The sequence below is a fragment of the Schistosoma haematobium genome, chromosome ZW (assembly GCF_000699445.3).
Source record: "Schistosoma haematobium chromosome ZW, whole genome shotgun sequence".
In the NCBI taxonomy this organism is placed as follows: Eukaryota; Metazoa; Platyhelminthes; class Trematoda; order Strigeidida; family Schistosomatidae; genus Schistosoma; species Schistosoma haematobium.
The window spans coordinates 52824961-52837290 of record NC_067195.1 but is presented as its reverse complement, the minus strand read 5'-3'; the positions used below and the strand labels follow the sequence as shown (position 1 = coordinate 52837290).

The 12330-nt window shown below is 31.7% G+C and overlaps 1 protein-coding gene across 2 annotated transcripts in view; it reads right to left on the bottom strand.

Annotated features, from left to right (window-relative positions):
• MS3_00003861 (uncharacterized protein) overlaps nt 1-12330 on the bottom strand; it is a 248629-nt gene that overhangs the window by 157354 nt on the left and 78945 nt on the right. For both annotated transcript variants that reach the window (XM_051211722.1, XM_051211723.1), the window contains exons 11-14: nt 10374-10658; nt 10157-10262; nt 5661-5948; nt 4373-4660 (exon numbers count right to left, since the gene is read on the bottom strand). In XM_051211722.1, the coding sequence (XP_051071819.1) occupies nt 4373-4660; nt 5661-5948; nt 10157-10262; nt 10374-10658 (967 nt within the window). The remainder of the gene's footprint in view (nt 1-4372; nt 4661-5660; nt 5949-10156; nt 10263-10373; nt 10659-12330) is intronic.

Below are 12330 nucleotides of genomic sequence, written 5' to 3'. Positions count from 1 at the left end.
TAATGAGTCAGAAGTGTGCAAATAAATTATACATTCAATATGATTATTGGAGCTAAATTTCTATGCCTCTTAATCAATGTTTGAAAGACAGTTGAAACCTCTATACTGAATTTTCTTCTTTACATATCTTTAAATTTACATTCTATTGCTTTGATTATTTTTGTTATGAAATTGAAGGCAGACTAATGTAAATCGGTTATATGAACAAAAGTTTGTCAATTGAATTGGTTCTGTGGAGCTGAGTAGGCACATTAATTACTAAACCTTAAAGATAAATATTGAAACAATGAGGTTTATCTCCAATTCACAGTGAAGATAGATACATAGCACAAGTAAACAGTGACTACTTGATAAGATTATTTGAAAATTCTACCAATGAATTGTAAATAATCAATAAGTTACATCTTAAAATCTTGTTTTAAGTTTAAATTCCATCTAGATGTTCATTATTGAACAGATTAATATTCAAATAACCTTTATTGAATACATAAATATAGATACGCATCTATTATAAACTTTCCAAACTATAATGATTACAATCAAATTTATGTTATCACAATCATTAGATGTTTTATAATAATCTAAACTTACAATCCAAATTTTTTGGCTTAACATCGCATACTTGGCATCATAGTTTTTTTTAGATATCATGCATATTTTTATAATTGGAACGAACAAAAAAACCGAAAGACTACAATATGAGTTGCTAATGTTCCTCCTGGTACTCTCATATAGAAAACACTTAATTTGGCTCATTTCATTAAACTGATTCCTATTGTTTGAGTGATCAATAACTGACTGATTTTGTGTGGGCATATATATAGGTGTCCACGTATATCTGCATGCAAACGTCGATTCTATATAACTAATATAACTCAAATGTTTTCTTCTACAATGATCATATAATTACTTTACAAAAAAATTCAATCAGGATAACTAACTGAGTGGTTAAATCTACTGTATTCTATAGGCTGGGTATTCAGTACTTATTTAGGTCATGTCAAACATTATTTAAAGCAGATGAAGAACATTTGTGAACAGTTCCGTTAACGTTATTATTATATTTAGTTTATCGATTACTTGTAAAACGTCAATGTACGTATTTTATCTTTGTTTAAGTGATCAAAAGTTAGTGAGATGAACACAATAATAATAATTAATGTGATCGAGTGATTCGAAATTGGTGATATTTTACCATGAATTAACCGTCACATAAACAAAGATAGACAAATAAACAGTACTGGGAAATTGTTTCGTCGTAGTGAAGTGCATTTTAGTAGTTTGTGTGCTAACAGCCTTACATGGGTCAGAACATAGAATCATCACTTTGTGATCATAAGATCAATAGGTCGGAATTCATCAATTCACACTTGCGACTTCAATGAATGAGTTAATATGAATTAGTACACTTTAGAGACGTTACAGACACCTAAGTAGTACAAGCCCATAACTTCACCAGGGCTCGACCATATGAAATGGGAAAATAAGCTGATGAATCATTGATATAATATGCTTGAAGAATAGATTGAAGAATCAAATTATTATCTTCATTTCATCTAGTAGTGTAGCCGAAAGTAGTGACAACAGTGATAATGCTAACTCTTTAATTCAATAACAAAGAAAATGTTTCTTTTTTTATTTACAAAATATTCTCTGTAGTGATCTCAACTGATGACAATGAAATCGCAGATTTCATCGAGCTATGTTTTCAAATCATAATTTTTTATTTTGATTATAATTGATACATGCTTCAAGAAAGTTTAGTATCACGGTTAACTTTCCTGCAGTCTTAGGTAGTCATAAGAAATGTAGAACTTAGCTAGTTGTACATCGGTCTCAGTCCCCATACCACATTAAAAAAGGAGGATCAAATTATTAAGATGTAAAAGAAAGTCATAGTAATGATTGTAAACATAATTGAGGATAGAGAACATAATCCGTAAAGGGATTAATTTGCCATATAAAACTTAAAAGGTAATTTTAAAACTTCGGACTGAAGGAAAGACGTAAATTGAGGAAATCTGCGACGATGTAACGGTTTCTGGAAAATTTCATCCAAGGTTTCTAACCATTGATCACTACAACAGAATGAACTCAAACCTGATAAACGAAATGTGCCAACATGGTTTAGACTAACGGTTATTGAGTCCGTGGACTTCCTTATCCATTCTTAGCAATGCAACAGTTAGTGCTCTTATAATGCCCTCATCCTTACACGAGGTTGTGGATGTTCAAGTCTGCTGAACCCTTCTATTAACCTATTTGGCAGATAGTATTATTTTAGTCCATGATGCTTCGCTTATACCTTTATGTATGTGTACCATCATGCTTATACAAATAAGTATGAACAAGTGATTGCATGTGACAGCCTGTGCACTTATTTCTCTTCTCGCTCAAATCATATGATGACTTACTCTCATGACCATAGATACTGTCAAACCACCTTTTTTCATTTGTCACACTGTGCGTTTGGTGTGAAATATGTTAAATACAAACTATTTACACGACTTCGGTTCACCTTCTATAAACCGTACATCGTTGAGAGTTATAGTGATGACATATTTCAAGTTGACTAATATACGAAGTATGGGGATAGCCTGAAATATATTTTGCAACACCCTGATATTTTAAATATATTGTCTTCCATAATGCAAGTGTAATTAAATTGATCATTAACTGAATAAACGACTACAAATTTATGTACATGGAAGTAAACGCTTTTTAGACGCTAACAAATACATCAACATTGTATTCTTTTATCTAAACCTATTTTTATTTAATACAGTCAATGAATTCTATTCTGTCAGTTTTAATCAGTTCAGTGTGTTCTTAAAATCATTGATAAAACTGCAGTGATAGTATTGAATAAAAAAATTCATTGAATTATAGTTTTTTTATTTGTAAATTATTTAAATAGTCAATGTTCAACAGATCAAATAATGTAAACACATAGTATAGAAAGTAATATTTTTCAAATTGATTGAAACCGTTGAAACTATTTAGTGGTATGTACTGATCATTTATTTCGGAGACAATTTTTCGTTCACATTATGAATGTTTATTAGTTTAGTTTAACAATGGTATTTTATATTCAATTGTTTGTGAAATTAAATAATTAGTTAAGTAACATAATAAAGTATATTATCAGTTTAAGGTTATGAAGATTGTTGAGTTTTAATTGAGATCATGAACTGACCAATGTTAGACTGTCATTGAATAACCTAGAAGGTGGTCGCATAATATACTGGATTGAGTACAATTAAACATTATTACAGTTGGATACTGGCTCACTGGTCTAGAGGTCGTGTTCGCATGCAAGATCGAAGGTCCTGAGTTCTAGTTCTGGGGGCGGGATCGCGGGTGCTCACTGCTGAGGAGTCCCATACTAGGACAAAACACCCATTTGGTGCTTCCTAGTTTTTACTGATCTAGTGATCGGCCCATGATCTCAAATAAAATATATTACTATGATAGGCTATAGGATCAAATTTTTTACATTGTTTGATAAAAATTTTCGAGTGTATTCTTAGCCTTATGGAAACCATAATGATCAGGAAATGTAAGCCACTTCCGTATGTACAAAAAATGTGTGCGTGAAAAGTAATTCTTCTATATTTTATCACTTCTGTCTAATATTTTCAGTTATCTATGTGGATTTATTTGATCTCTTATATAATTGACCTTAAGTTTTATAAACGATTATGCTGATAATTAAATTCAGATTTATACCTTAAGGATGGAAAACCGAAATTCTTTTTAATCCTTCTCTAGCAGGCTTCTGTACATATCTGATGTTCTCTTGTATGTATCAATTGAAGGTATTGACATCAATTTCTCCGGTGATAGATTCTAAAGATTGATCAGATCGCAATCAGATTATTGAAAAAGTATTGTTCAAATAAATCACATTTTTCAGATCAACTTTGTTTTGGTATTACATTTTCGATATTTATAAAATGGAATTGGTTATTTTTAAGAAAAAATATCCTCATTACTTATATGCAAAGATTTATGAATTATATTATGTTGATATTTGTCGTGGTCTTATAGTTTTATCACAGGACTGAGTAGTCAGTTAACTTACAGCTTTTCTAACTAAAAAGTTCGGAAGCATGAATTTTGGATGTCTTATTATTCATTAGTATAGAAGACATATTACTAGTAAATGAAGCTTTTCACTAAGACTTGTCCACTGTTTATTTATACTTACATGCATAACAATGTGAATAGAGAAATCCGAACAAATAGTAATGATTGGTGTTACAATTGTGGAACGTAGAAGTTTCGAGAAATATACACATGGATACACACACACACACAAAATAAGACATGCATATCTATGGTAAAAATAATGATTCAGCCATTTACATACTTGCAATATTAATCTCTGATTCATTACCGGATTGAGACTTCATTTCGTTAGTAAATAATTTGGATTCTGGAATTTCTTTTATATCATCTTCATTTTTCAGTTTTAATAATTCATCTTCTTTTGATCGAGTTAGTAATGCGTGTATTTTGGCTGCTTCCTGTTGAAATTCGACACTTTGATTGGAAATTCTCATTTGACGATTTGCTTCGTTGAGTAATTTATCAAGATATGTCCACCTTTCTCCGATCTCATCAAATAGTTGATCGAGTTCTTCAATATTTTCACCGGCTATTATTTTAAGTAAGTAAATAATAAATCGGTATACTCAGTCAATAAACATAATGTATATCTAGACAAAATATATCAATTACGTTACGCATACTATGTAATCGACTAACTTAACTACCTTACATCAATCTTCTATTACGGACAAAGTATACTTTCATTTGTAGAGGTTTTTATCTTCCTGATTTCGGTTTTAAGGACTGCAGTTGATTATTCTCTTTTGTCATGTGTGGGAGGACTGCATAAACATTGCTTTATGATCACAAAATTAAGTAAAGTTGAAGAGTGGCTAGCAATGGAAATCAGGATATTCGCGACACATCAAATAGACATGACTTCATTTCAGTGTTGGTGTTCACAGAGTGATTCGAATTCAGTATCATTTGCTTCACATGCTCAACGTGTTAGCCAGTGAGTTACTGATCTCAGAGCAAGGTGCTGGGCTTGAGTCCCTGTGTGAATATCAACACTAGGAAACCAGCACATTCAGATGACAAGCCATAAATAGGATAAAACGTACGTTATGAATTGCACTATTAATCACCATCCAATTTTACTAAAAGTGTAGTTTGTGAGAGAAATAATCATGAAACTATCTATTTATATATCCTAGTATTGAAAGTAGAATAAATTTTGTTGAACTACATAAACACAGAATAATACTCGAATAAAACTATAGACTTGACAGAATTAAAAAATTCAATGCTCTTAATCACACCAACTAGATGAAAAAAGATTAAGATTTGCGCATAAAAACAAAACCACATTAAACAAAGTGTTAACATTTGACTCTTTTAATTACAACAAATACTATAATAATGTGATGATATTATTTGCTTTGGAGTACGTTGATCTGTTTTTAAAAGTTCAAATAACTGAATAATTAATTCAAACCAATGTTCAGCAAATCCCCAAAGTACTTCAAATCTTTGCGTCTTGTAGAACAATTATAAGGTCATATTAAAAATATATAAATAACCATTACAATCATCGTTATTATTACCTTGTGATAATTCATCGCGATATTGCTCTCCTAGGAGTAGGACACGTTGTTTTATATGCCGCCAGTCTTCAAGTTCCTTGGTTACACGATTAATCACTCTGATCGCATCATCGTCACCATCATTTTTTTCAGAATGAGGGGATATAATATGTCGACCTAAAACTTGAGTTTGTCCACTGGCTTCAAGTGCACGACGTTTATCCATTGTGATTAATTCTAAAATCTCTGCACTATTATCCAACCAGTTTAATAGTTCTTCAGCTTTAGACTCAAATTCTGCACGATAACCTGTTATTTTTGAATAAAAATTTGGTTTGAAATTATTTTAACATCCTAACACTAACCGTAATGAAAAACTCTAAACACTTAAACAATGCTACATAACTTGGAGATTTCTACTACCGAGTTAACAGTTCCATAGCTAATTGATTTATTGTTTTTATAATTATGATCACAATAATAAAACTTACAGGACAACGTACTTCTTATTAAATTACCTGAAACTTCATTTTAAATTGATAACCTGTACAGTCACTCAGTTCAAGAGTAAAGCACATTCTTACTGATAAATTGCAACGATATTCCCCATTTTAAACAAATTGATTATACGTAGGCTTCAATTGTTAAATAGTGTCATACTTACTACGCAACTTACAGACTCTTAGCTCAGATTTGTGTAATATCATGATAAGTGACCACAAATTATGATGACAAAGAAGCTGTTTAAGTCCTTTTCTGTCTCTATAGACAGTCCTCCAACTGACATAAACTTTTGTGATGAAAACTATCTTGAAACTCACTGATTCAGTGCATTCGATATGTGACTAATGGTAAAATCCAGGACGCAGGTTTTATTTTATTTTTAATTCGTCAGGTGTATGTGCCTGAATCTTAGTCTTGAAACACATTGAAACTTAAACTCTATACCTCTCACTTTAACCACACAATATGTTATCCCTTGAGCTACTGATATTTCAGATAACTAGTTAACAATAGAGACTGATCAATTGCGGTCCTGATTATTAACAACGAGAAAATATAAACCCTTAACTAATTTCTTTTGATTTAGTTTAGGGTATTTGAATACATATATTTTTGAAAGTTTTAAAATGTCATCGCTTTTAAAAAATGATGAAAAGACATATTCCAATAAAATAAATTTTAAAAAACGTTTATTTCTAACACCTTGAATATTAAAATAATGGAAACTAATCTACATCCAGTAATAAGGATTTTAAAGTAATGACCAGATATTATTACTAGATCTTTTCAAATATCAAAATTATTTATTCGGTCAATTTGCTGATTTATTATAGAACTTTAAGCATTTTACTTAATCAGAGAATATCATTATGAAGTTGTAAAGAATTTTGAGTTTTTGACCGAGATCATGAATTGATCAATGTCAGACCACTACTAAAAACACAGAAGCACTGGCCGACCGTTTCGTCCTAGAATGGGACCTCTCAACAGTGAGTGTTCATGATCCCACACGCAGTATTCGAACCCCGGACCTTCGGTCTCGTGCGCGGACGCTTAACCTCTAGACCACTAAGCCAGCATCAGAGATTATTGATCAGAAAATATTGAATCGCTATTTATAGTCATTGGAATCAAACTTTGATGTTCGATAATAAGAAGTAGAATTGCTTTCTTCTAACTAGTAATACTCATTGCCATTTATGTGACATCAGACAGTTATTACTTTAAAAGTTAGATAATATAACTATACTTCAATAAGATTCCTTTTATTTCAATACAGTAGATCAATGTGAAGATGTCAATCATTCAGTTAAATAAAAATATTTAAAAAAAACTTGTCAGCCAATGAAACACAAATAATTGCCTCATTTAAATTGCATGTGAAATTCATCAAAACATTTATCACCAGTGTACAGATGTTCATTAAGTATGGCGTACCAAACACTTCTAATCGTTTTGTTCACTCAGTAACTGGAAGAATGTTACTTATTGGAGTGTAGTTTTCACTGAAGATTATATAGCAAAACTATAATTTATTGACGAACCAGTCACATTTAAGAGAGCAGTATTCGAACCCCGGACCTTCGGTCTCGTGCGCGGACGCTTAACCTCTAGACCACTAAGCCAGCATCAGAGATTATTGATCAGAAAATATTGAATCGCTATTTATAGTCATTGGAATCAAACTTTGATGTTCGATAATAAGAAGTAGAATTGCTTTCTTCTAACTAGTAATACTCATTGCCATTTATGTGACATCAGACAGTTATTACTTTAAAAGTTAGATAATATAACTATACTTCAATAAGATTCCTTTTATTTCAATACAGTAGATCAATGTGAAGATGTCAATCATTCAGTTAAATAAAAATATTTAAAAAAAACTTGTCAGCCAATGAAACACAAATAATTGCCTCATTTAAATTGCATGTGAAATTCATCAAAACATTTATCACCAGTGTACAGATGTTCATTAAGTATGGCGTACCAAACACTTCTAATCGTTTTGTTCACTCAGTAACTGGAAGAATGTTACTTATTGGAGTGTAGTTTTCACTGAAGATTATATAGCAAAACTATAATTTATTGACGAACCAGTCACATTTAAGAGAGCAGGTCTTGGGTTTTAGTGTGAAATTCATTCACTCATTTGTCTGAATACCATTTTGGCATTATAGCTGATGTCAGTTCGTGATGAAAATATTAAATTTAATTCCTAACACTAACCATCAATTGTAAATCATAATACTAATTCCTCACACTAATACATAACCCTCATTTAAACTTGGTAAGTAGGTGAACATTCCAAGGTCATTTTAGCGTTGCTCAAAGGTCGTCCATAAATTATAGTCTTACCGATTAAATTTCATTTTATATCTTTTATCAAATTAAAGTGTTTTTTTATCCGGCCTACAAAGCTGTGATACACTAGACGTATTCACAACAAATAATTGGGGAAAACGTTAGCCTAATTAACTCAGCATGAATTTATAATGTTACCAACTTTATTTGCGTAGTGTACAAAGGAAATATTCAAAGAATTAAGCTGGTATTTTTTGTACAGTTTTCGCAATGGTATTTATGAATAATCAGTCATTGGATGAGCACTAATTTAAGTCATATTGCTCAAATAGTGTTGGTTATTAAGAATACATCTCCGCTACATAACAGAACTTTTAACTGTTATTATAAATGTAATCATAATAGTATAAATTTTTTATTCAGAATGGTAGCATGCGAAGATTCGTTTTTACGACGAACTGATTTCAGCTGAAATATTTAAGGGAGCAATCAACAACTTTTGCGTCTTTTGTAATTTTTCACTACAGATTACGTCGAACAACACTTGCAAACCATAAGGAGCTGAATCGCTTTTTTATCATATTAAAAAAATTTTCAGCAGCATGAGTCCACAACTCAACCAGGGACCAATCTCAGGACCATCACGCCTTGCAGTGGACGGATAATCTACAGATCACAAGATCGACATCCAGTGGTTTAGGTCCATAATCTCAGCCAATTTTTTATGTTGCTCGACTACCTTCCATGGACACTAATAGTATTTGTCTCTCACCTAACGTGGTTGAACTTCAATGGTCATAACGTTTGGTAAGAAACTCGTTAATCATCTCTTGAAATTATCGACCAGTTAGCACATATCAAATTTTCAGCGTAGCGGGTTATGGAGGTTCTTAAATATTTTTAATTTTACAGTGTTGACTGACTTTATTCTCCATCTTTCCTTGGTGTTTTATGTATCGCGTATCGAAAACTCGATCATACATTTCTGCCAAGATGATACCTTTTTCCGCAGTGTATTATCATATACCCATGAGTTATATATTGTTCTCCATTTAATGCTAAGCTATAGTGAGGATTATCTTGAGAAGTACATTTCGGTAAGAAATGGTTCAAAAGAAAGTTAACATTTATAGTTGTTTTCAATGAAAGGATTGTTACATTGATTGATAACTGATTGGTAACTAAAGTTATTTTAATCAACACCTTAACGATAACTGAATCCTATCTATGAAGCTAGTGTCTCCACCAGTCTAAAGGAATCACATCACTCACACTACGTTTTCATGTTAGTTAACTGAAACGACTTACTATAATTGTCTGTCTTACTGGATGTCAGTCGCGGCCCGACTAACTAATGTCTCATACTATGAGATTGAGTGACACGTGTTTGAAACACACAGGAAGTACCAATCTCTTCAAGATTACATGCACGCCTTCCTGACGACTGCTAGCTATCATAAAACCTAGGTCCAGGGTTTCCTATCGTCTACAGTACAGTTTTATTTAAATTTGGAGTTCACATATTGTTTTGTTATTTGTTCAACCTCAGAAAGAGGGAATATAAGTTTTTGTAAATAATTCAGTGTCACAATACCCTATCCATTTCTACCCTCGTGATCGATAAAGTCAACCACATGAACCCTCATTTCGAGTAAACATAGAAATATTGAAGACTCAATAAAACAGTTAGTATAATTCAGTTCATAACTCACCAGTTGGCGACGGTGGAGGTTGCATGTCAAAACGCGAAATTTTTGTTGCTTTATGAATCGTGAGATGACCACTTTCTATTGATCGTTTAGCTTCTGACTGTGAATTCTGAAAAGAAAGCACATAAAAAATAATGTATAAAAATGCTTATAATTAGTGATAAGACTTTAAACTGTACAAAATCAATATTATTTAGAGTTAATAAACAGTAGATATTACCTGTTGATTTCTTAAAGAGCTATTTGGAACGTTATTCAATAGACCTTTTTTAGTTGTAGATTCAACATATTTCTCAATATCTGTTATATCTTTCTCTGGCCAATCTTCACAGTTGATTTGCGGATCACGTAGTTGACTCCAACGTGATACTAATTGGTCGACAATCTTTTCAACTAGACGACTAACACTGTCTGTATCACCACAAGCTTCACGTATAGCTTGTGCACGGCGATCTAAGCTGGCGAGTAATTGTGCCCACCGGGATTCGTGCGGTGATAAACAAGCCTTGAAATAACATAAAAAAGAAATCAATCAAAGGAGAAACAGTTGAATGTACACGACGTATTTCAAAAAAAATAATTAATCATGAAAATAATCTTACTTTATTGTAACCTAAATTATCAAGTCAGAATGAGATTGGCTTGATGCTTACTTTACAAACTTTCTATTGTCAGGTTAATCAATACCTTTTTGAGCACTTATATTCAAGTATACAAGAACATACGTTTGTCTTCACATAACATATTATAACCTTAATTTGTGAGTACTTGTTTTATTGTAGTTACTATCAAAGTTTTATTAAGGTTGGTTCATAATGGATAATAATTTTTTTGGCAAGCAAGTAAGGTCATTCACTTTTATTAAAAGAATTTGGTCTGGAATTTATATTTAAACTTTTTTGCATATCCAGACATGATCATTCTGAACTTACACTGAGCTAAAAAGATCAATAATACAGTTAACCCACATATTTATTACCTTTTTACTACAGAAGGATGGTTTGTAAAACAACAACAATTCAAGTTTAAGTTAGTTTATTTAGTTCAAGAAAGAATAGTTTTCAGGTGAGTACTAACAATGCGCGAAATGAATGGATTATTATTGTTTTTCTGGTACCATCTATCCAATTTATTTATTACAGAAGGTTTAGTCAGAGATTAGGTTTCAAAATGATGGAAAATATTTGGTTTTATTCACCGGGATACTAAGGTTATCACACAATTTTATGTTGTCAGCAAATGATTCACAATACATTATTCAATAATGATTGAGAATAGAGTGGCAGGTCTAAGAGCCATTACGCTGAAATGTAAAGTTTCAAATGTCCACAGTTGGTGTTGATCTTTCTGAGTTGAATGGTTCACTTGTAAAATTTTCATTATATCTCTATTCAATACAATGCACACAAATTAAGAGAAGAGGTCTGTTAGGATGGACTTAGTATATACCTTCGTGATTGAGTTATATTTGTTAGTTGATGACGTTTAATCTATCGATGCTGTAAATTGTATACATCCATTAAATTACTGATTCATTTATGTCAGTATATTTTTGTAAAGTTTTGACAAGCATTTGGATCAGTTACAGGTTTATTGTTATTACATAATAAATTCTTCATCCGTAGTTTTTACTTCTTCCTCGTGTCGAGTCAACCGGTGTTTTGTCCACTTACAGTAGTCCTCATTTATAATTAACACTTAGCTCCAACAGGACCAAAGGCCCTGAGCTGGAACCCCGCGAGCAGGATCGTGGATGGGCACCGTTGGGGAGTTCCATACTAGAACGAAACGATTGTCCAATGCTTCCAGGTTACGTAAAAGTGTATTAAGAGCCGGAACAGAACTTCAAGCTCTTCTCTTTATTTATTTAATAATACAACAGATATATACGAATTTAGTAATAATTGGTTAAAAATAACCTTATTACTAACCAAATTAAGTGTACGATATGATAGATTCGAATTCTAAGATGAGGTTTATTTAATCACCTATTTGATGACAGAAGCATCTGCTTTTGCCAATTAATGACAGTTATTTAGTAAAATTACGATATCTTCATTAAAACAATTGTAAAACCATACTTGATTTTTCTAACATATTCGTATCAGTTGAACAAATATATTGTTCTATTCACAACATTTTTCTCCTAAACAACCATGATTACTGTCACTATTATC